The sequence below is a fragment of the Drosophila tropicalis genome, unplaced genomic scaffold, assembly GCF_018151085.1.
Source record: "Drosophila tropicalis isolate 14030-0801.00 unplaced genomic scaffold, ASM1815108v1 contig_393, whole genome shotgun sequence".
Classification (NCBI taxonomy): Eukaryota; Metazoa; Arthropoda; class Insecta; order Diptera; family Drosophilidae; genus Drosophila; species Drosophila tropicalis.
This window is the reverse complement of record NW_027172855.1, coordinates 2,265,124-2,290,570: the sequence shown is the minus strand read 5'-3', so window position 1 is coordinate 2,290,570 and position 25,447 is coordinate 2,265,124. Positions and strand designations below refer to the sequence as shown.

The window sequence follows — 25,447 nt, the reverse complement described above, 5'->3', positions numbered from 1 at the left end:
CTTCTATTTTATTCTCATAACATATTTAAAATTTGTTCACTGTATTTTGGGATTATTATTGTTGACCCATTTTGCGGCAATGCATTGAACAATATGAAATGATAGCAATGTGACGATGGCAAACCAAAGATAATAATGACCACCGAATATCGTCTAGCAGGATATGATAAAATGATTGTCTACATTGGATTTTTTTTTATATGGCCGACCTGTCGCTGGTCGAGTCTGAAAAGTTGTTTGTATTTCATATTGGAACTTCAATTACACAAATATTTTACACATCTACAATGAAATCGTATTTATGTATATACCTATACTATCTATGAATATATATTTATGTATATATTTATTTCTCTGGCACATTGCATTGAATGCAACTCTCCATTTGGGCCGTGTAATCCTCAATTTGTATAGTTGTCTCGAAGAAATTGTAACGCAAGTGCACGGCCGTTGTGGCTGCATCCAGAATCTGCTTAGGATTGGCATTGGCAGCTGATATATATACATATTTAAGTATATAGATAGGTACATGAAAAGAGAAAAAGAGATAACAGAACGATTAACATTGTTGGCAGCTAGTGGAAAGGGTTTGCGGAGTGGCTGGACGGTGGTTTCAGGCGTTTTCGTAAAATTGTCCACGCTTAAAAAGCCATTTCAAAAATAATTAAGCTAATTGCGCACTGACCGTGGTACATGGCCGCCGTTTGCCGTTTTTGCAACGACAAAAAGCAGCAACAAATCCATTGGGATAATTACCATGCCCTCAAAACACAAACACACACTCACACACGCTTACGCGTACGTATACAGACACATGCATACACATGAGATATACTCCCCCATCTATGGGGGTCCTTCAGCAGGGTTCTAGGTCCACTCACCAATGGCCAAATGTGCAGAGAGCGCCACTTTATTAATGCTCAGAGCCCAGATCCGCAAATTGTGAACACGCTCAACGCCTTCAATGCTTTGGAAAATCTGCAACACCTCCGCATAATGCATATAGTTTGGCGTCCCCTCCATTAGGACCTGTCAAAAATAGAAAACCAACAGAAATTAGAAAATAATTTGGTAGTTTTTGATGTTCAGCTAACGCTAAAAAAATAAGTAAATATTTTGTTTTACTCTAAAGCAGTGACGGTTGGAACGCTAAACAGGGTCAGGAGCTCTTTCAGGGTCATAATGCAAATTGCAAGATCACTTTCCACATTGGAAGATTACTTAATGTTAGGACATAAATAAAAATCGGTCAAGAACGAATTGACAAAGATGTTTTTTGTAAGTATTTCGCCCATCCCTAACCGATTTTAAAAAGTTATATATCAATTAAATCCAAATTTGGTATATTTCGAAATGTTAAAATAACTTGATTATTAAATTTCAATAAATTAAAATGGGATAACACTTTTAAAATCAGATAAAAATTGTAATCTGTAACTTAACAGATTCGCAAAGTCAGTTAAGAATTTTCAAATTTTAATATAATAATTAGAAAGGTAGAAAATCAAGTGAAAAAAAGTCATAAGTGGACATTTGATTAAAAGTAAAAGCGGATAAATTAATTTTAGTATTTAAGAGTCGTGTGTTTGATTCAATTTTCTAGTCATCAAATTGTGTTAAGCCTTAAAATAATAAATGACTTTAAGTTTAAGCGCCTTGTAAAATCTAGTGAAAAATTTGTAATTTATTGCAAAAAGGTTCAAAATAATTCTCTTAAGCAATGCTTTCGTCTTTAAATTATGAACTCCAATTAGTTGATTTGCGGTCAACAAGCCGCCAATGACTTACCAGCAATGCATCCTTCATAATGGTAAATGTCGTGAAGAGCACAATGATGGAGAATACGAACGTGCAAATGGGATCCACAATTGCGTATTCGGGCCAAAAGTAAATCACAGCAGCCGCAAGAAATACGCCCACACTCTGGACGACATCACCAATCACATGGATGAGAGCGGCTCTCACATTCATATTGACTGCCTCACGACCCGCTGGCCCGCCATGGTGATGGCTTCCCGGTGCCGTTTCAGCCATTACGGCTGCAATTTCCAAATCCAAATTGGGATCCACCAGCTTGGCATTCTGATACGAATATGTGGGCAATCCGCTGCCAGGCAATTCAGCATCCTCCGGTGCAAAGGCAGCGCCACCCTCAAGACGTAGAGTCGGCGAAGAGGCACACGGTGTGGAGGTACCATTGGCATGGCCATGGTTTTTGCTCTTCTTTTGCTTCTTCTTACCATTGCCGCCGCCATGACTGTGACCATGCCCACCTCCCAGACCATGGGAATGGCCATGCTGCAACTGAACGCCCATGCTAAATGGATAAAAGAGGGAAAGAGAGGTTGACCCAGAGGGGAGGGAAATTGAAAACGTTATTACAAATATTTAATATACTTGAAAATGTTGCAAGCTATGTTGCCGGTCCCCATTTCCCGCAGGTTACCCCAAACGACCCGAATGCCCCCCCGTCTTCCCACCCATGGATAGCCTGGCCACAGTACCAAAACAAAAACGCATTCAAAAAGTTTTCCTGGCTTTTTTTGTTTTTTGCCTTTGGTTTTTGGGCGGTATGCGGCCAACGCTTTGGCATTGTTTGGCATTTTATTTCAGCATTTTAATGCACCAACAGCCAAACCAACGATGCCCACAGCACAGTGGTTCAGAGCATGGAGAAAAATATAAAAAAAAATCATCCGAAAAAAGCTTCTAGTGGGGGATAATAGTACGGAGACCTAGTTGTACCAAGAAGTATCAAGAGATCAGTGAAGTTTAATGACTTTTATCAACATTTTTTTATAAAAATAGACTTGAGGAATACAAAAAACCAGGAAAATATTGAGCACACGAACACTTTAGGTACCTTCAAAACAAATAACATTTCTGAAAACTCTTCGAAAACAGGGTCAATAAATTGCTGCAACAACTTATTGTTAAAGAAGTTTACTGGAAAAAAGTAATCAAGAAACAAATGACAAGAAAATTGTATATGAACGAAAAGGTAAACACAAATTGTCTAATATCTTTGGTAATATTTGAACCACTGTCAAAAAATTTCACAACCATCACCCCAATGGTTGAATGCAATGTTTTTGGTGCTCTGTGTACCGGAAGGTGTGTGCAGACCGCCGCCGTCTCTGACCGATTGTCGTCCAACTTCAGTCAACCGACCGACCGACCAACTGACCGACCAACCGCTCTGTGGACCCCAATGCAATACGTCCGGATGCATTGCCGCATGCAAATACAAATGTATTGTCGAAAATGGCAACCGGTTGACTAGCCCTTCCTCTGGCCCACTGTGCACACACCAGCCCTCCGAATCGCCCAGAACCATAGTCACCATGCTCCCACTTTTGGCCTCACACGGCATGCATCAGGCAGTTAATAGCTCGGCACATTGACTTTTTATTCATTTTAAATGCTCCGACATTGCAGATTTATGGCTTTTCTATTTGGAGGGAAAAAAAGGGGGCCATGGTCGTTGTCGTCCTCGTCATACCATCGTTGGTCCGTTGGCCTGCACTTAGCCAGCTTTTTTGTTGAAACAATGCAGTCCAGGGGCATCAATAAATAAACTGGCATAAATTACATACATCCATTGGCCACATACACACACGCACACAAATACAGATTCACACACAGACAGAGACCCAAAATTAAACAGAGATCAAGTGAAATGAGTTGAGAAGCCTGAACAGGCCGAGATGAACAGATAACATCCGCCGCCCACCATTCACTCAATCGAGGACTTTGACTTTCAGCTAATTGACGTGACGTCACTACTGAGCCAAAGACAATTTTAAGTGCACTGGATAACGCTGAGCACGTAACGCCAATGTTTTAAAATCCCATTAGGGCTGCGCTATACTTTAATGGCAACTGTATGGTGTTGGTGAGATGATTTCAAAAAGCATTAAAAAAATGTGAATCTAATAAAACGCAGACGAGTAAAACTAGCTTTTTTATAGTGCAATAGCGCAATAGATAAATAATGCAATCCAATAATAAAAAACAAGTCATTTCGCTTTGTTGGGAAGCTCTTTTTTTTGTCTTGGTCTCTTTATTTCAGCAAAAAATATTCTATAACCAAGTACTCTATGACAAGACAATTTCGAAAACTTTTGGGATAACTTTAACTAACTCACAAAAGTTAAAGTAATCGAAAAACATTTGGTTTGATATTTAAATACATATCACATACAAATCAAAAACTAAATCTAAGTGAAGTTGGCTTTGCTCTTCTATTGAAACGAGATAACAGATACAATTTTAAAAAATTTTAAAAATGTAACAAAGAAAGAACAAACTTTCTTAGAAAGTTTTAAAAATTGTTTTTAAAAAATTTGCTATTAAATATAATAAAGGGTATATTTAGTTTCATATAATACTTCTTTAAAAATGAAGAATATGTAACCTTAAATTGATGGAAAGGGATGGAAATTCGAATCATAATATCCTTTAATTAAAATCAACAGATATTATAATATTGAATAATGAATCTTAAGCGAACATAACAAATATAAATACGAATTTAATTTTCTTCACTAAACGATTCAGATTTAAAAAAACAAATGACATTCCTTAAAATTATAAAATATTTACTGAGAACACTCTCTACCCAAAAATAAAGTGATTCAATTCTAAGAAAGAAACAAAGAATTTGTCTAAAAGAAAAAGAATGAGAACAAAAAAGATTTCAAATGATTTGCTGTTGAGAAATTTTAATTATTTATATTAAGTTTCTTTACGCTCTTGGAAAAGCTTAGGGTTCTCTTGCCTTTAACCATTTTTATTTTGAGGCGCCGCTGTCCAAAAACCAGGAGGAAGCAGATAAATAACAACAACACTCGGTTGTAAAATGCGCGCTAAGATGAGCGTAATAAACGTGGCACGCCGCGTCTCCTAGGCGAGATGGAGCAAGAGAGAGGCGAGACAGCTTAACGAGCTTCTCAGCCGGGTGACACCACAGCAAGCGATGGCATTCCCAACGTGCCCGGAGACATGCTCGGCACATACATAAGTAACAAAAAAAGAAAAACAAAAATGAGGCGAGTGAGGAAGACACAGAGAGAACAGGGGAAACACAAGACCAACCAAGTCGAGTCAAGATATGCGCTAATATTTATGTTCCTGTCAATTAAATCAGGACATGGTGTATATGCCACGTTTGCCAGTAACCAGGAGGTCCTGGTTCTACGTCCGTGCGTCATGGTCCTAGTCCTGGTCCAGAGTCCTGGTGACGATACTCGTTCTGGTTCAGGCTCCCAGTGTTGGTGTTGTCATGGCTGCTGTCGTTTGTTGGCCACTAACGAGGCGAGTAAAGATGCCGCAAAATCAAGGGAAATGCTTCATTGCGCGCTACAAATTACAGCGACACAGTTGGAACAACAATGGGGCAGAGCTTCGAGGCAGGGAAATGCTGGTGGGAAACTTTCGGGGAGGCGGAGAACCAATGGCATTTTTTGCGCTCGAGGACACAGCACACAAACACACACACAGCACATTGCCCTGCCAATCGGATGTTCAAAGTCAAAAACCGTATGTGCCTGGCATTGAATCCATGTGACTGGGTACTAAGACCTCAACTGACCATGGAGCTGGAAACAGGAATTGAACTTGCTACTACAATTTATATTTAGTGCCCATCAACGCGCATTTCTTTTATTTATTTTTACTTTTTTTTCCTCTTTTGACAAATTATGGCCACATTTGCCCTTTACACTAACACACACACACACACACACAACAAATGTTTACACGAAATTGAAAATGAAATTGAGTTGCCAGACTAACAAGCTTTGGGCTTCGAGTTAGTTTCTATGTCTCAAGTGGCTGCCAGTCGAACGTCGAAGAGACAAAAATTGGATACGAGAATTTTTATTTTTTGAAAAGAAGCCAAGAAAATTAAATAGTCTACAAACTAGATATATAAATCTAAATCTAAAGTCGGAATAAGGTGAGAAGACAGCTAAAAGTTTGCACTTTTATTGTCATCCTAGCTTTTAGGTGAATAAATTTTCAGACAATGAAAATAGATAAAATTTTATGGCCAAATTTTGTTATTTGAATGGCAATCAGTATTTTTTGTTTCTTGTATTGATAAATGTATTCAGTTTTTAAAAAATTTGAAAACTCCAAGAACACAGCTAACTTTATTTTATAATTCAATTTTTAATTCAATGGAACTTCTTACATTGAAATCGAACATCCAGTTGCTCATTTGCTGGCAATCGAGCTATGAAAATTTTCCCATTAAATTAGAAAATTTTAAACTGTTTTACATGAATTCGGCAACTTGTTGTTGTTGTTTTCCGTATGCCTAGCACACCCTACCGCCCATCTTTTGTAATTGCTTTAGCACCTATTTTCCAGCTCTGCTCCCTCTTCCGTGTTATATTTTCGCGGTTTTTGCTCACTAATATGCCACTTGTTTTTGTTTTTAGCCGGGTTTGGCCTGCCAGACAGTTTTGTGTGCGTGCAAGTTTGTGCCACCATCCTCTCCTGGCCACGTTCTGTTAGCTGGCCCTCCTCCCTCCTTTTGGCTAATGGCCGTTTTAACAATGTGGAGTGAAGAACGTAACGAAGACCACTCAAAAGTTAACTCAACAAAAGCCTGCACAAAAGTTGGCTTTGTGCTAATTGAACTAAAAACTCACAACTAACTAAAATGAAACTAAGTAAAAAGCCATCTTCAAAAACAAGACCGAAAGCAACAACAACAATACAGCAACTACAACTGGCAAACTGAAACGTTTTCTATAACGGCAAAAAGGTGGCCATTTAATTTCGTTGTTCGAACACGTTAAGCAAGAAAATCTTTCGAGCAGAGCGTTGACTTGGCTTTTCTATTTCTGTTGTTTTTTTTATTTTATGGCAGGGATTGTGGAATGGTTAGAATGACCGAGATCCGCTCGCCTTCTGCGCCTGTCTCCATTCCCCACCCCCCATCCCCCGTCATTCATCCATCTCGGCTGTTCGGTGGTCTCGTCCTTAAGCCAGGAGAGTTGCTTCAGCTGCACGTTTTTCACAATCAATTCACGTAATCAAACAATTCAAGTGGCAAACACTGAAAATGCCAACGTCAACTGGAAAATTTTTGCGCTACTATCAACAACACCAACAACAATATCAACGATGTTGGCAACTAGGGAAGGAGAGAAGAGAAGAGTGGGCAACTAACACACACACACACACACACACACACATGGGCAATGTGCTCGGCATTGAACGTTGCGATTTATGCGCCAAAAACTATGCTTCGACAGCCACATGAATGAGCAGAATGTGGAAGGCGGTGCCAAGGGGTGGGCGCGGCGGTAAGCAAAAGGAGATGGAGGTCTGCCTGATAAGGGGCAGAAGGCGTTTGGTGGCACGAAACTTGCAGGTGCTGCAATCGACGAAATCAAAACAAACAAAGACCAGAAACAAAGCGTCAACTTAATACCCTGTAATTTACTTAAACATCTCGCATATGTAATTGGATTCCATTTGAAAGCAATCAATAACCAAATGTTTTTAACAAATTATATTTTTATATGCTTCTGACTATCAGCACTTCAAAATCTTCGTGGAGACATGAATTTAAAAGAGAAATCAAATATCCCAAAGAGATAAACCAAAGGTAGACAACTAAAATGTTAAAATAATTAATTAGTCAAACAAATCACAAATAAGTAGTTGAAAACTGCCTTAAGTATAAAGTTAAAAAGTTTATTTCTTCAGCAAATAACATTGGGATAAATTTTAGAGATCATTTCAAAATATATCTCCAACTATTTGTAGAGGTGTTTATTAGACAAATGTAGACCTTATTCCGATATACCCTTATACCAACTCAGAGCAATTTCCACCTTTGGGGCCAGCCAACACAAACACAAGCAAAATCGTTGTCGTTGTCGCTTTTGCCTTTTGTTGACGCAAAAAAACAAAAAAAAAAAGTACAAAAAATTCTCACAAAGAAAGAAAAATTCTAAACTTGTGGAAAAAGTTGTCGCTAAAATGTGAAGAAAGTTGCCGCAACAACTGGCGGATGCCGTCATAGAGGCAAGAAAAAAAACCCCCACACCAGAAAGGAGACGGACTAAGAAAGCACTGCAATTGGAATTGGGAATGGGAATGGCAACAGACACAGAGAGCGAGAGAGAGAGAGAGAGAGAACATTTCTGCCATGTTGACCCATTTGCTACTGCTATGCTCTAAGGCAGGTTTGAGGGGTAGGAGGGACAAGTTGATTGCGGCAATTGCAATTGGAAAACTGCCCAAAGGGAATTCTCTCGCGATGGGGACACAAAAGTTTTTGCAGTCAGTTAGTCATATCTAGAGGGGAATAATACTTACATGACGTTTACCAAAATTGCCAGACCCGATGTGATCAACATGATCTTAGCGTCGACCTCATAGTCACCTGTAATCAGACGTCCAATTGCCAACCAGACAAGTATGCCAGTAATGACCCAAATCATGAATACGGAGGCCATGGCTCCAATTACCTCCGCACGGTACCATCCGAACGACATCCTGTCAAAAGATAAATGAGAATGCGTAAAAATTGTTTAATTGTGAAATGTGCAAAGATAATGGCAATAAATTCGATAAAGAAAAAGAGTTCATTTAACTTTAAAATAAAAATGCTTTTCCCCGAAGAATAATAATGGCAACCTGTCGATTAAAAGATATTATTGCTTGTGGAACTGAAAAAGAATACCAAATGATCAAAGTGAATATTTATTAGCAGTATAAGAGACGACAGGAAAAATGTGAAGAACATTCTTTTCCCAATTGTCTTTATTTAATTAACTTGGATCGAAAATAAAATTTCGAAGCGCATTTGACTTAAGCCCTTATTGAGTTACGAGCTATTCGACTTGGCCTATTAATAGTCTGGCTTACCAATAAATGATAACCTGCCTTCTAAAGGATACAATCTCAAAAAAGTAGAAAGTAGAAAGTTTTATCACCTGCCTTACTAAATGTTTAAAGTTTAAATTTAACAATAGAAAACAATATATGAATTCATATGAAGAGCTAAAAAAAACATGGACGAATAAAGTAATTAGAAGAACAGGAAAATATCTTTAATAATCCACATACGAGTACTAAATGAAAACCTTAATGAAATTGATAGCATACCCAAAACCATAAATTAAATTTCAAATTGAGGCGGTTCCGCCCCTGGTGGGAAGTCAAAAAAATTAACATGAGTTGATAAATGCGACCAAAATTTGTCAAATGCCATTTTAATTTGAGTGTCGCAGGTTTTTATTTTATTTTTATTTTTTTGTATGTTAAATTTGTTTCTTTTTATTTTCATTTTTTGTTTTTTCTTTGGGTGCGGTTTGTCCGTCCCTCCCTGAGGAGAAATAATCGCACTTTTTGGCTCTTCGTTAGGGGTTTGAGTAGCCAAAATGGTGGAGCTGGAGGTTTTGGCTAATGTAATGAGCGTTTTGCATGTGGGTTCCTTTTTCAAAAATTTTTCGTTTATGTGTGTTTCTGTATTATTTTTGGTGTTTTTCGTTTTTTGGTCGGGTCAAAGTCAACACCTGAACGACGACAATGACGGCGGCAGCATGGCTCGTTCAATTAAAGGACCTGCTGCCCCTCCTTCCACTCTTTGCCAAGGTTCTCGTTATAAAATTGAATTAATGGCAACAAGAAGAACAATTTTTGCCCGCCTGCTAACTAATGTCTCGCCATAATAATACAATTTAATTTCCAGCAAACATCCGCACCTTCACCTCATTCCCCCTCACAGGACCCTCTTGTCTCAACCAGATTGTGTCAATGTATAGCTGGGTAGCTAGAATTTTATATTATATATGTATGCGCACACATACCCACAAATACATATATGTATGTATGTATGTAGGTATATACACTAAGGGCCTTGCATTTGCTGCAAGTGCAACCATTTGCTTAATGACCGGCTCTGCTGGTTTCGGGTTCTCTTTTCATTCTGCTCCTTTTCCTTCCATTCCTCCTCTGGCTACGACTCCGGGTTTTGCTCCGGCTACAACCATACCTCGTGGAATCAGAAGCAGGGCGAAGGAAAAGTCTCACAACATCGTTGCCTCAATGAGCCAACAACGTTAGCGAGTCACATTGGGCTGGGAATATTTGATAATTAAAAGTAACTAGCCAAAAACGCTTCATTTGGCGGTGAAAAGAACTTTGCCATAATTAGACGAAATCTTTTTAAGTCAAAAAGAGGGGAAAAATGGTAAGAGACATGATATTAGAATATATACAACCTAATTAATTTACTTATAAAACAAAATTTCAACAAAGTCAATAAAAGGCGAGAGATTATGAATATCAAAACAAATAGTCAACATACAAAAGGGGAAAAAGAAACAAATTAATGTTCAAAGGGCTTCAAAAAAATGTGCTAATTTGACCATGTTTTTACATATTATCTAACTTCTCCCAAACTAGTTTCATCTTAAATATTTAGAATTTACCCTTTACGATAGTCAATCAAAGACTTCTAACATCTTGTAACTGAAAAACTGTTTCTCTTTACATAAACAAAATCTCCTTGTTTATAAACAATGCATAGTTTATGGGGCAATATCGTCCTCTTCGATACACACTTAATGCATTTAAGTCTAGATATATAAAACTAGGATATAAAAAATGGATATAACCTCTAGTTAACGTTTTAATTCATTATTTATTATTTGCTCAGAATGGTCTTAGATTTTCTGTATGAAACTAAGTCAAACTTTCATTTTTTAGAACTTTAACCGCTTAGTTGGTTTTCAATAGTAAATATTGTAAAATTGTAATTCTAACACATATATTTTTTTATTTAAATGGAGCGAAAATGTTTTGGCATTTGTCAAAAAATGAATGAATATTTTATTTTTGCAATTTCATTATATTTTACATTGAAAATCTAACATTCTCCAAATGGAATGTTCAGCCAACACAATTCTCCCCATGCCCCACTATGCCTCCCATACTCATGTTTAGTTTTAGTTTTCATTTTGCGTTGCCGTTGCCTGTGCGTTTGCCTTTGCAATTGTGCAAATGTGTTTTGTTTTGATAAATTAGGCTTGTCAACTCGGCAATGGCAACGGCAACGGCAACAGCAACGGCAGCGGCTGCGAACCGCACCAAGACTGAGCCTCAACCATAGTTTCTCCTCCACATGCACCCGAAGCACATGCATCAGCAGAGGAATGCTAGGGCAATGGAGCCACAAGAGAAACATAGCAGAGGAACGTAGAGTAGAGTGTGTCTCAGTCAGAGTCAGAGTCAGAGTAGTCAGAGACTGAGAAACTGATGCTGAGGCCGAGGAGGCACGGCAACGGCAACAAAATTTACAAAATTACCATGCAACACGCTTGAAATTGCAAAAGTTTTTCATTATTCACTTTGTGGCTGCAGTCGAGTCGTCGAGTGAGTGAGATTTTTGCATGAATGAGCAGAACGTGCCGCTTCCGTTCCGCCCCAAAAGATCCCACCACTCCTCTCTCAGCCTCCCCCACAAGGCCGTTGGGCTGAGAACGAGAACAAGATGAATGCTGAAGGCGGACTGAGTAGATGGAATGAGTATGAAGTCTACGAGACCAATTGAGAAATGTGCATCGGCCAAGCGTACGCAAAAGCAGAAACAGCAACAGAACCAAAGCCAGAACCAGGACACCAAAAGCTGTAGCTGAGGCTGAAGCAACAGAACCAGAAACAGGCCCTACAAATTTTGGAAAAAGGCTTTTCGCCTAATTAGACGATGGCGAATGGGAAATGGAAAATGCCAAAATGGCAACACAAGCGACAGAAATTATGAAAAGAAGATGCAAAAACAAATTTTATATGTTATATGGCTATACTCTGTATGTAGATGCTGTTGTTAACTAACTAGACTTTCCAATTATGGAATAAGAGTAAGTAATCGAGAAATACATGTGAGTGATATTAATTTAAGCTATTACCATTTGGAATTACTCTTTAGACCAATAAACCTTTAATTATAGTTTGGCAAACTTCCCAATTCAAACACATTTCATCCGTTTTCATTTCCCATTCCATAAACATTTAAAAAATTGTGCTTTTAATACAACGATGTTTGGGGTAAGGATCATTTGTTAAACAAAAAATTGCTAAATATCTAAATATTTTTATAACGCGATATTTATTTTACTAATATATTTATTGATTACAAAAATCAAATATCATTAGAAATATTCAGCAAAAATTATGGATTAATAGATATCCTTTTCTGAAGATTCATTTATCCAAAGATCTAAATTAAAACATGTCTTAGTGGCAGTTATTATAAAATGTCCAATAATTGAGTAAATTAGACCAGTTAAGTCTATTGGAATTGTCTGCTTCGATTACAATATTTTATAGAGATGCGAGAAATAATTCAGGACTATAAGTGATGACTATGTAAATATATAAAGTCTTTAATTGTCTTCATTTAGCTGAGGATCATGTGGTCTATGTATGTATTTATACCCAATTTTACTCTTCCCAATGAAACAAGGCAGAAAAGTTTAAATATATACAAAATAAGTCGTTTACAGGTCAAAAGATCTTCTAAAAGTGTATTATTTCTTTCATGTTATTGTTATAGCTTAGTATTATGACGGACAAAGACCTCAAGCAACCGAATACATTTCAAAGTAACATACATAGATACCTAACCAATTCCTAGATAGCTATGGCTATTCTTGTACCTTTAGTACACACCATATAACACTAACTAACTAAAATGTCCCTTACCTAAAGGAATATATATATTTTCAAGTTGTTTGCTAAAAAATTACTTAACCACATTATAAGTTCGACAAAGTCTTCAAGAATATCGTGAAGAAAACTTTAAATTTTTTTTATTGATTTTTATTGAGTCTTTTGACCTCTCGTTCCTTTACTGTCTAGTTTGTTGCCTTTCATGGTATTCGTTTGTCCCTTTGTTGTTTCCCCCCTCTGATTTTCTTGACTTTTTGCTTGCCGTTTTAACTTACCGTTGCGTAGATGGTCGTCCAGCAATCCAGATGGCAAACAATGAGATCATAAAACTGGCGAAATCGGTTAGCAAATGTGCGGCATCTGTTGCTATGGCCAGGCTGTTCGATAGGTAGCCACCTGTCGATGAAAGAGATAAAAAAAAAGAAGAACAAACAAGAAAAAAAGTAAATAAATGCGCAAAAAATTAACTTCTCTCAAATCTGTCTGAGCACTCAGAGGGTGGAAATAACCGATGAAAGGGAATTCCCCGACAAATCTGCCCCCCGCAGCACACACAACTGGTCATCATCAACCGGAATGAAGGGACAAACAGCAAAAAGGAGGAGTCCTTGTCTGAACGGGAACAGTCAACCATTTTCGATTTGAGAGCAGCAAAGGCAAACGATGAAAGGTAAAGAAAGAAGCAAAAGGTAGGTAGGTAATTGCAAAGCGATTAACGACAACAGCCAAGCTAACGCAAGCCAAGTCCAAGTCCACATAACCGAACGACGACGACCAGGTTCAGGACCAAGTCCTTCGAGTGACGTTGCCACTCGAAAATTAAATGTTTATTGTATAACCAACCCAAAAACCACCCTCTAAATGGCAACAGGGTTGACAACAGATACACAGTCAGTCAGTCAGACAGACAGACAGACATAAGCCCTTCCGGTTGCCATATTTTTGCACTTCCGGTGTTCAGTTTTTTAATCGTCTCGTCCTTTGTTGAATTTTTTCCCCTTTTTTTCTTTTTAATGTTTGACTTACTTTTTTCTGTCTTTCATTCTGTCTCTGTGTGAGGTGAGCGAAATTAGTTAGGGAATTGAAAAAGGACGGTTAAAAGCAAAAAAAGAAAACAAGAAAACAAACTGGGGGGCAACTCAAAGCAAAAAGATAAGAACTAAATTGCAAAGCAGAGATGAAAGTCTTTTTGTTATGTTGTGTTTTTTATTGAAACTTACCCACAATTTCTGCTATCATGAAGACCAAACACAAAATGCTGGCTATGATCAATTTGCGACGAGCCTTCACATCAACACCCTCGCTACGTGCTCGATGACAATGATCGCGAACTGAAAATGTATATACAAAAAAATTAGAAATATACAATACAAGTGAAGGTAGGCAATTAATATATATAGAAAGTACAATACACACTTAATTTGGCGAAGTATCAGATTACTTAAGTAGTGCTTAGTCAAGCAGATAATAACTATGACAAATAGTTACAAGACAAATCTGTTAAAAAAGAGTTTTAATCATCAATAGTTACGAAATTCAAAAAGGTTTGAAAGTTTGGCCATTTTGTTTTAAGAATATCTTTCTTTTTACAGTTCCTCTATATAAGAAAAGTTCTTTCTTTAAAAAGAAAAACATTAGTATCTCTTTTATAAAAATATTTTGTAATTGTTTTAAATAAAACAGCTTGAAAGAAGTAAAGTGGTGGAAAAGATAGCAAGCGAGAGCCTTATACAAGGTGCAAAAGAATCATCGATGGTGTTTGGCTCTTATTTTTTCTAAATGAAAAACTTCGATTCTGTTATATATATATATATATATATATCTTTATAAATAAACATAATCAAAACAGAATCGAAGTTTTCATTTAGACTGACTTCTTTGCGCCACATTGTATTTGTTGTTCCCTACTTGCTTGCACCCTCATCAAATGGAACGGGACACTTAGGAGTACTTATGTCCATCAACGTAAAAAAACGTAAGATCCAATATAGATCATACTATTAACGATCAGTTATCAGATTAAAATATGTTCATAAAGAAAGAATTTCGAATATACATATTTCTAAATGGTCCTCTCCCCAATGAAATCTTGTCAAGTAAAACTGACTTTAAATTTCAAATTTACTTTAAATTTTATTTTACTGGTATTACCAACACATTGTCCTTACATGTAAATTGTATGCTTAAAAGTCGTACAAATTGAACTTACTGCACATAATGGTCATTTTCATCTTTAAACAGATTTTAATGTAGAGCCGATTTATTTTTTTTTTTTTTTTTTTTTTTTTTTTTTTTTTTTTTTTTTTTTTTTTTTTTTTTTTTTTTTTTTTTTTTTTTTTTTTTTTTTTTTTTTTTTTTTTTTTTTTTTTTTTTTTTTTTTTTTTTTTTTTTTTTTTTTTTTTTTTTTTTTTTTTTTTTTTTTTTTTTTTTTTTTTTTTTTTTTTTTTTTTTTTTTTTTTTTTTTTTTTTTTTTTTTTTTTTTTTTTTTTTTTTTTTTTTTTTTTTTTTTTTTTTTTTTTTTTTTTTTTTTTTTTTTTTTTTTTTTTTTTTTTTTTTTTTTTTTTTTTTTTTTTTTTTTTTTTTTTTTTTTTTTTTTTTTTTTTTTTTTTTTTTTTTTTTTTTTTTTTTTTTTTTTTTTTTTTTTTTTTTTTTTTTTTTTTTTTTTTTTTTTTTTTTTTTTTTTTTTTTTTTTTTTTTTTTTTTTTTTTTTTTTTTTTTTTTTTTTTTTTTTTTTTTTTTTTTTTTTTTTTTTTTTTTTTTTTTTTTTTTTTTTTTTTTTTTTTTTTTTTTTTTTTTTTTTTTTTTTTTTTTTTTTTTTTTTTTTTTTTTTTTTTTTTTTTTTTTTTTTTTTTTTTTTTTTTTTTTTTTTTTTTTTTTTTTTTTTTTTTTTTTTTTTTTTTTTTTTTTTTTTTTTTTTTTTTTTTTTTTTTTTTTTTTTTTTTTTTTTTTTTTTTTTTTTTTTTTTTTTTTTTTTTTTTTTTTTTTTTTTTTTTTTTTTTTTTTTTTTTTTTTTTTTTTTTTTTTTTTTTTTTTTTTTTTTTTTTTTTTTTTTTTTTTTTTTTTTTTTTTTTTTTTTTTTTTTTTTTTTTTTTTTTTTTTTTTTTTTTTTTTTTTTTTTTTTTTTTTTTTTTTTTTTTTTTTTTTTTTTTTTTTTTTTTTTTTTTTTTTTTTTTTTTTTTTTTTTTTTTTTTTTTTTTTTTTTTTTTTTTTTTTTTTTTTTTTTTTTTTTTTTTTTTTTTTTTTTTTTTTTTTTTTTTTTTTTTTTTTTTTTTTTTTTTTTTTTTTTTTTTTTTTTTTTTTTTTTTTTTTTTTTTTTTTTTTTTTTTTTTTTTTTTTTTTTTTTTTTTTTTTTTTTTTTTTTTTTTTTTTTTTTTTTTTTTTTTTTTTTTTTTTTTTTTTTTTTTTTTTTTTTTTTTTTTTTTTTTTTTTTTTTTTTTTTTTTTTTTTTTTTTTTTTTTTTTTTTTTTTTTTTTTTTTTTTTTTTTTTTTTTTTTTTTTTTTTTTTTTTTTTTTTTTTTTTTTTTTTTTTTTTTTTTTTTTTTTTTTTTTTTTTTTTTTTTTTTTTTTTTTTTTTTTTTTTTTTTTTTTTTTTTTTTTTTTTTTTTTTTTTTTTTTTTTTTTTTTTTTTTTTTTTTTTTTTTTTTTTTTTTTTTTTTTTTTTTTTTTTTTTTTTTTTTTTTTTTTTTTTTTTTTTTTTTTTTTTTTTTTTTTTTTTTTTTTTTTTTGTTTTTTTTTTTTTTTTTTTTTTTTGTTTTTTTTTTTTTTTTTTTTTTTTTTTTTTTTTTTTTTTTTTTTTTTTTTTTTTTTTTTTTTTTTTTTTTTTTTTTTTTTTTTTTTTTTTTTTTTTTTTTTTTTTTTTTTTTTTTTTTTTTTTTTTTTTTTTTTTTTTTTTTTTTTTTTTTTTTTTTTTTTTTTTTTTTTTTTTTTTTTTTTTTTTTTTTTTTTTTTTTTTTTTTTTTTTTTTTTTTTTTTTTTTTTTTTTTTTTTTTTTTTTTTTTTTTTTTTTTTTTTTTTTTTTTTTTTTTTTTTTTTTTTTTTTTTTTTTTTTTTTTTTTTTTTTTTTTTTTTTTTTTTTTTTTTTTTTTTTTTTTTTTTTTTTTTTTTTTTTTTTTTTTTTTTTTTTTTTTTTTTTTTTTTTTTTTTTTTTTTTTTTTTTTTTTTTTTTTTTTTTTTTTTTTTTTTTTTTTTTTTTTTTTTTTTTTTTTTTTTTTTTTTTTTTTTTTTTTTTTTTTTTTTTTTTTTTTTTTTTTTTTTTTTTTTTTTTTTTTTTTTTTTTTTTTTTTTTTTTTTTTTTTTTTTTTTTTTTTTTTTTTTTTTTTTTTTTTTTTTTTTTTTTTTTTTTTTTTTTTTTTTTTTTTTTTTTTTTTTTTTTTTTTTTTTTTTTTTTTTTTTTTTTTTTTTTTTTTTTTTTTTTTTTTTTTTTTTTTTTTTTTTTTTTTTTTTTTTTTTTTTTTTTTTTTTTTTTTTTTTTTTTTTTTTTTTTTTTTTTTTTTTTTTTTTTTTTTTTTTTTTTTTTTTTTTTTTTTTTTTTTTTTTTTTTTTTTTTTTTTTTTTTTTTTTTTTTTTTTTTTTTTTTTTTTTTTTTTTTTTTTTTTTTTTTTTTTTTTTTTTTTTTTTTTTTTTTTTTTTTTTTTGTGTTTTTTTTTTTTTTTTTTTTTTTTTTTTTTTTTTTTTTTTTTTTTTTTTTTTTTTTTTTTTTTTTTTTTTTTTTTTTTTTTTTGTTTTTTTTTTTTTTTTTTTTTTTTTTTTTTTTTTTTTTTTTTTTTTTTTTTTTTTTTTTTTTTTTTTTTTTTTTTTTTTTTTTTTTTTTTTTTTTTTTTTTTTTTTTTTTTTTGTTTTTTTTTTTTTTTTTTTTTTTTTTTTTTTTTTTTTTTTTTTTTTTTTTTTTTTTTTTTTTTTTTTTTTTTTTTTTTTTTTTTTTTTTTTTTTTTTTTTTTTTTTTTTTTTTTTTTTTTTTTTTTTTTTTTTTTTTTTTTTTTTTTTTTTTTTTTTTTTTTTTTTTTTTTTTTTTTTTTTTTTTTTTTTTTTTTTTTTTTTTTTTTTTTTTTTTTTTTTTTTTTTTTTTTTTTTTTTTTTTTTTTTTTTTTTTTTTTTTTTTTTTTTTTTTTTTTTTTTTTTTTTTTTTTTTTTTTTTTTTTTTTTTTTTTTTTTTTTTTTTTTTTTTTTTTTTTTTTTTTTTTTTTTTTTTTTTTTTTTTTTTTTTTTTTTTTTTTTTTTTTTTTTTTTTTTTTTTTTTTTTTTTTTTTTTTTTTTTTTTTTTTTTTTTTTTTTTTTTTTTTTTTTTTTTTTTTTTTTTTTTTTTTTTTTTTTTTTTTTTTTTTTTTTTTTTTATATTTTTTTTTTTTTTTTTTTTTTTTTTTTTTTTTTTTTTTTTTTTTTTTTTTTTTTTTTTTTTTTTTTTTTTTTTTTTTTTTTTTTTTTTTTTTTTTTTTTTTTTTTTTTTTTTTTTTTTAATTTTTTTGTTTATTTTTTTTTTTTTTTTTTTTTTTTATTTTTTGGTATTTTTCCGGGGTTGAAGTGGTTAACCGATTTAATTTGCCTTTTTTAAGGAAATAAATATTTTCCATTTAAAACTGACTCTCGAATTAAGATTTTCTTCATTGATGAATAAGAAATACAAAGAGGGGCCAGGAGTTTTTCTCTCTTTGTTTTCAATTCTTTTTCGTATACTTTCTTTAACTTTATTTGCCATTTTCATTTTCCACTGAATAAAATTCTCGATGAATTTTCCTTAAGCCTTCGCGCTTGTTGTCCCTTAACCAATTTCGCGAAAGTGTTAAATGAACAATGTGAGAGTGTGGCATATGTATGGCAGTGCGACTGGCTGACCCCATGGGAAATGCAGGAAAAGCTATCACAACCTACCGCCCGCCCACCGACCACCTCCTCACCCTTTGGCACGCCCATCTGTTATGCCATTGAGCATGCAATACATATTTACAAAACAGGCATTTAAATTTATTTAACATGGTACGTGAATAATGACCACCAACACTACGACTATAACCAGCCACGCCCCACAAATGTAAATTGTATATATACATATGCATAGGGGACTTTTCTACTGTTCCGAGAGTACCCTATATGCTATATCCTTTTTTATTTTTGTGTGCTGTTGGTGTCAGTGACAGGCATGAGGCATGAGATGCACCCAGCTAGGAGAAGTTGCTTGGCTTGCTCGTCGGTTTGGTCTAGGAACAGTCTATTAAATACTTTATTGCATTTGTCGCAGCCGTTTTTCATGCTTTGTCATTTCCGCTGCATTTTCTTTACACTCTTGGTTCGCTTGTGGCCCCCACTTTCTTTTCCTCGCACTCTCTCTTTCTGCTCTGTTTCGTCGAGGCTCCCCTGTTGTGCAGGCTTTCCCTTTGTTCAGTAGCTGGAACACCGAAGGAAACCGAAAAAGGAAGGTGGACTCCACACAATACACATGTGCATATGCTTGATGAATTGGAGATGGTCAAGTGACACGAATTACATCCGATTATCCTTAATCCACGTTAATAGTTTAAATTGAACCAATTGAACTTATTATGGAAAATTCTTAATAGTGGTTTCTTATAGGAAAATTTCAATCGAATGTTCATCGCTTTGGAGTTATATGCGTTCTTTTAGATTTATTGAAATGTTAAATAATTTTTTTACTAAATTATTGAAGAATTCGTATATCCAAAACACCTAACAAGAAAAAGAAGGAATTGCAAGTAATTCGTGTCACGCAAATTTCTTCTGTAGAATGGGGTTGGCCATGTTGAGCGGTTTCTTCATTTGAATTCAGAGCAAGGACACCGACGCCTGGCCTGGTCGGGTCTGGTCTGGTCTGGTTTGGTCTTGCTTGGCCTGGCGTCCGCTTGTTCATACTCCACAAACACACACACACACACACACACAGACACTCACTGGCACACACTCACTCATACACAATTGCAGTAACAATGCCAGCAGCGAAATTAAATTCCTGTGCATAACCAAAGCCGCCTCGCCTTCGACTACAGCAGCTACAACTACTGCTACTGAGACTACGAGGACTGTTGGGTTAAATCCAACTCTACGCGACGATTGTGGCACGTGGAAATTTCACCTATTAGACCCGCATCTCAGTTTGCCGCTTCAGCTGCTACACCCAACGACTCGACGTTCTTTCATCTCGGTCGTCATTGCAGCAGCAGGTGATGCATAAAAATCATCATACTTGCAATTTAAACAACTCCGATCCATCTGCATCTTTAATTGGTCGCCTTGGTCGCCTTGGTCTCCTCGCGCATCGGTTTTACCTCCTCGTTTGGACTTTTTCTTTTTGCTGTTCCCTTCTCTGTGTTGGCAGCTTTTGCTTGTTTGTTTGCGCAATGCGGCAATCAGAAGGTGCTGGTTGAGAAGGAGATGGCAAAGGAGGGGATGGGGGGAATTGGCAACTCGCACAACAAACAAGACCAACAACAATTGTGCACTTCTTATAAATAATTAATGGCGAAATGAGGCCCCAAGTGTGCATATAAAAAGACGTAATTGAATAGAAATACATAAATCTGCTGACAAAGGCCAACCAAAGTTGACAAATCAAGTGACGACACCTGACAACACCTAATAGAATGGAGATACCTTACTTTGCAACTTTACGAGAAATATTTCATTCAAGAGAAGGAAAAGGTTTAAACTTTAAATTCAATAGAAACGAATACAAGACAAACTACTGTACTCTTGATCTGAGAAAGAGGAAGTTTTTTAGATCAGACAACGACGATTCTTGTTTGGATAAAGTCCAGTGCCGGATTAGGGATAGAGCAGAATTAGCAAATGCTACGAAACTCTGTTTGATCTTTCAAAGGATGTTTCATTTGTTTATTCATATATCAAAACGCAGTCTGAGCAAAATTTAACTTGAAAAACTTCTGGGAAAACTTTGCCGAATTTTAATCGATTTATGAAAGTGTTATTTCCTCCTTTCAATTCTTAGATAGTTATTAGAATAATATCTTTTAAACTGCATTAAAAATGATTTTTACAGAGAAGTAAATATCTAAAAATTTAAGTTTGGTAAGTGATTAACTTTTGTGATTAACTTTGTCCTAATTACTCTAGAATTTTAACTTTACTTTAGCAAACGGCATAAGATAAGTCAAGAATTCTCAAAGAATCTAGCCATATTTTATAGGATTTATATGAAAAAATACTGTTATTTAAGTTTTTTACTCAATACCTGCATTTTCATTTTGTATAACATCCTTGCTTTTGAATAGGTCCATGTGCATTTTACACAACTCATTGATAACAATAGAAAACACAGGTTGACTAGAACTTCCAACGATGCAGCAATTGAACCCATCTGGTTCATGTTCCACAAACGACTGTTATGAGTTAAATCAATTAATTTTGAAGCAACTGCTACTAGTAGTTAACTAACTAAACTACTCGTCTTTGGTTAGACAACATGCTTTGATCATTAATATAGACAGACAGAAGCTGCAAATTGAACTATGAACTATAAAGAGAGCAGGTAATACAGAAGGTACCTTACCTCTCCTCTCCCTCTCTCCCTTCCTCTCCACCACCACCACCAAAAACATCATCTCGTCTAGACACAAGTAAATGTCATTTAAGGTCGTTCAATGTCTGCCACTAAATAAATCGAATCATCATAGAAAAGTGAGAGAGAGAGAGAGAGAGAACGAGGGAACAAGAGGGCAAAAAAAAAAACAAATTTCTTCCTATTTACATAGCAGGGCCAAGCGAAAAGGAAATTAAAATTTAAAATTGACATTGCCCAGCCATCGATTCAAGGAGCTTATATGCATACCACAGAATATATATGTATATACATATATCTATATAGTTTTTCTTTCTCCATTTTGCTTCTTTCAATATATAGATATTTTCCCTTCTTACTTTGAATGCTTATGGAAGGGAAAGAAAAAATGAGCTGGTCTATGCTGTGGAAACCGATGGTTGTCATACGTAGTAAATTACGAGCAACATTGCGACAATTTATAGCATTTTGGCCATAGCATAAATTCTGATTACACCGCCTCGCAGATGCTGCAATATTTTGGTTAGTGGGAACCTAGAGAGAATCATCAGCTGATGGATGACAAAACCCAAAAGTGTTTATGGTCGGAAGTCAGAGTGAGTGAGCTAAAATGTGGTTAGAAAGGCTCTCACCATAGTCATGGAACGTTTCGATATTGCATTTCTCCAAATTCGCCAAGGCTTCTTTCATTTCGCCAATTTCCATGTCGTTGGCCAATTATCAAACTAAAAATCCACATAAACGTCAAAATTGCCTAGAAGTTTCACAATTCAAAATTATTATAGAACTTTGGAGAGCAATCAAAAGAGAAAAACGCTTTGAGAAAATCGTTTAAAAAAAAAAAACATAAAATACACTAAGGAAAAATGAATTGCAACTAATTTTGTTTGCTTCGATTGTTTGTGTGTGTAGAGGGGGATTTCTCTTTTCTTTTAATTTTTATTTTATTTAATTCGTTTGCTTTTGATTTGCCTGCTTTGTTTTTGTAACGACCCTTCCCCACCCCCTTGATAATTTATGAATGAGTGCAAAACGCTAGCAAATGTGCTAGCTAGCGCCGGGTTAGGTAAAATGTGCTAGTAAGTGACTTTGGGGATTGTCGGAAAAATGTTAGGCGACACAGTGAGGATGGGAGGGGTCGGGTCTATCCACTGATTGAATGCGACACGAAAGTGCCGCTGGCAGTTTATTACAACTTACCTTCAATGTTGTTGGAGCGTCCATGTAAACAGAAAATTTGTGATAGTGTTGAGGGTGTCGAGGGATTGTTGTTGTTGGCGGCACTAGCTCCATCTCCAGCTCCGGCACCAGCACCATTGCCATTACCATTACCATTACCCTGCTCCAACAAGTGAAACGAGGGGGCTGTGCCATAATTGCTGCGACGCGTCTGTTGCTGTTGGCTGCAAGAAAACAAGAAACGAAGGCGAAAGTTCAGTTTAATCTTAACAAATCCAAGTTGGTCTAGATTTATCTGTCCCTCTTCCTCACTCTCGTTATCTATATTGATACACAAGAGTGATGAGGTTTTATCTAAAATCAGCTGGAGCACTATATTAAAAGTGGAATTTTCAAGAAAGCTTTACAAATTTCAATTAAAATCAAAAGTTTTCAAAATATATGAAGAATTCAATGAACTGCAAAAACTGAATTATAGTTTGTATTGAGTTTCAATTTGTAAAGAAGGGAGTTTTTTATATTTCGCAACTATTAGTTGAACACTAAATTTTCTCCGATTTTTTCTGTAGTTTCTTTGGAATTGAAGCGCTTCAAACAAAGCTATGAAAACTATAAATTTCTTGGATCTTGAATAGTCAACTATCAACCTATCTATAAAATACAATGGATAATGGTTTTTGGATTGTCAGCATTTAACTTATCTATCAAATAATAGATCTAGAGCTACTCAAAAATGCGAAAAAATTAGCCATTAAGAAGACTTGGTCAACAAGAAGACTTCAGCTAAATTCCATTTTAAATCTTTTGAGAATTCCAAAGCACTGAAACAAAGCTCGTAATTGACGGAACTAAGAGTTGAGACAAAAATTAATTCTATTCAAAATTTTTAGTAATATATTGAAAAAAAGAAGAAACGCATATAACACGTATGTAGGTAAAGTCCACATAAATCATTACTTAATTTTCGAGAAAGATAATTTTGTTGTTTATTATATTTCATTCATAAACAAAAAGAGAAGACGTCGGTTTATGATTCTGTTGCCTCATCTGCGCCTTTTTTATGAACTCATGATAATTCCATCAGTTCTTCTATAGTATGTCAGCTTCTCTTTACACATGACGCATATAATTGATATAACCAAAATTGCAAATAAATTTATTTAAAAAGGTTTTTAAAAATGGAAAATTTAAAGCGCATATAAAGTTGGACATGTTATTTTCTGTAATATTTCAGCACTATTAAAATAATTATAAAAACACTTTATCTGTTTCTTGTTATTTTTTAAGTTAGTAAAAACTATTCACTCCTTTTTTTCTTTTTTTTTTGGTTTTAATTAGAAGAACTTAGAGTTTTTTGGAAATGAATTTTTCATTCACACTTTTCTATTTCAACTCACAAGAAAATTAGAATGCTTCTCATTAAAGGGACATAAACTTTTTTAATTTCATATTAATTTAAGTTTTTTTTGCTTCAAAGAACTAAAAGGAATTCGCATTTTTATCGGGTAAAGTTCGAGATCAATCTCATACCGTGTTAGGAGGACAAGAGGCGACAATATTGAGGGATACATAAACAAATACAAACAGTTTAAATATTTTAAAACTGTTGGAAATGCAACAGAAAGTTTAAATTTTTTCCAACAACAAAGAAAAAAAAAGGGAAAACTTGTACAGGAAACCTCTGTCAGAACAATAGGAGCAACAACTAAACCAGAAGAGAGGCAGACAGAGGGGAGCGACAGAGAGATGGAAAGAGAGGGTGGACGAAAGAGTGATGAGTGGAGAAGGGGGAAAAAGTGAATTAAAACGCACTGTGGTTGCCAACAACTGCGGTATTTAAGCAGACACAATGTAAAAAGAGAAGAATATCCCCAACCAAAGCCCCTACCCGTAAGACCCCCTCAATGCTACCCGAGACCCTCTCGAGCTCTGAACTCTTCTGCACTTTTCATCCCTTCTTCATTACATCAATGTAATGAGCAGAGCTTCGGAAAACGAAACGAAGCACATGAAAAAGGGTTTTTTTGATAGGTGCTAAAATGAAAAGTGCAACGAAAAATTCAATTTGAAGTTTTGTTACTTAACGCAAACTACGATGACTACTTAAAGGCCACACCCACTGCCACCATACGCCCACATTATATGCGTGTATGTGATGTGCCCGTTGATAAAGTTACTTTCCCTCTGTATTTGAAAGTGTGTGTGTGTGTGTGTGTATGTGTATGTGTATGTGCGTAATTTTTACTACGAAAAGTGCAAATGGCGCTAAACTACTTGCTCGGCAACTTTTCCAACGCAATTGCAACAAAAAAAGTAAAAAAAAAAAAAAGTTAAAAAAGGGGAATAAAGAAGTGGAAAAGAGCAAGAGAAAAAGAATGAGGAAAGAAAAATATGTAGCCACTTCACTTTAAGCTTTCCTTCTGGACAACTTTTCCCGAGGCCTTTACACCTACACACACACACACACACACACACACCTATATACCTGCACACCTACACACAGACACACCAGACACACAGTTGTCGTGACTCCCACGGCGTGCGCTTTTACGCCTATTTAACAAATCAGCAGCTCATTTGCCTCTTTATGTTAATTTCGTCAGAGATTTTCTCCTCCCTTTTTTTTTGAATTTTCACTTGACTTTTCTTCTATTTGGTTCATTCTTTTTCATTATTATTTTTGGTAAACTTTTCATCTTTTCATTTGGGGGAGGGGGCGGGCGTTGAAAATTTGCACAAAATTTACATGCATACACTTACATCACAATTGGCGTATCTTCGTTTTTGGACATTTTTCCTAGGGCTTAAACAATAAATTAACAACAAAAACAACACAAACAATAAGTACGAACAAAATTCCAAAAAAGGAATCAACAAGTTGACAATCGAACAGCAGACAAAGAACTGAATCAACTGAGGCTGTAGTACAAGATCCCGACTATCTAAATAACGGATGATAAGCACAAAAGTAAATAGCTGATAAATGTGAACTGATAAAACTTACAACTGTATTCGAAGTTTTCGAGCGAGAGCAGCGAACAGATC

General features: G+C 32.4%; 1 protein-coding gene across 1 annotated transcript; it reads right to left on the bottom strand.

Annotated features, from left to right (window-relative positions):
• Positions 1-201: 201 nt before the first annotated feature.
• On the bottom strand, positions 202-25,321 carry ZnT35C (Zinc transporter 35C). The gene is made up of 8 exons (XM_068284467.1): positions 25,163-25,321; positions 22,424-22,626; positions 13,920-14,030; positions 12,975-13,095; positions 8,341-8,520; positions 1,789-2,317; positions 882-1,029; positions 202-492 (listed from the first exon to the last, which is right to left on the bottom strand). Exons 1-8 carry the CDS (start codon positions 25,192-25,194, stop codon positions 347-349), a joined length of 1,470 nt encoding a protein of 489 aa, XP_068140568.1. The 5' UTR covers positions 25,195-25,321; the 3' UTR covers positions 202-346.
• Between the last annotated feature and the right edge of the window lie 126 nt (positions 25,322-25,447).

Excerpts from the sequence above, each read along its gene's own strand:
- ZnT35C (XM_068284467.1), bottom strand. The coding sequence starts at position 25,194 with ATGTCCAAAAACGAAGATACGCCAATTGTGAT. Across the intron at positions 13,096-13,919 it reads CATGATAGCAGAAATTGTGG|GTGGCTACCTATCGAACAGC; the intron begins GTAAGTTTCAAT and ends TTTCATCGACAG. Across the intron at positions 1,030-1,788 it reads TTATGAAGGATGCATTGCTG|GTCCTAATGGAGGGGACGCC; the intron begins GTAAGTCATTGG and ends TATTTTTGACAG.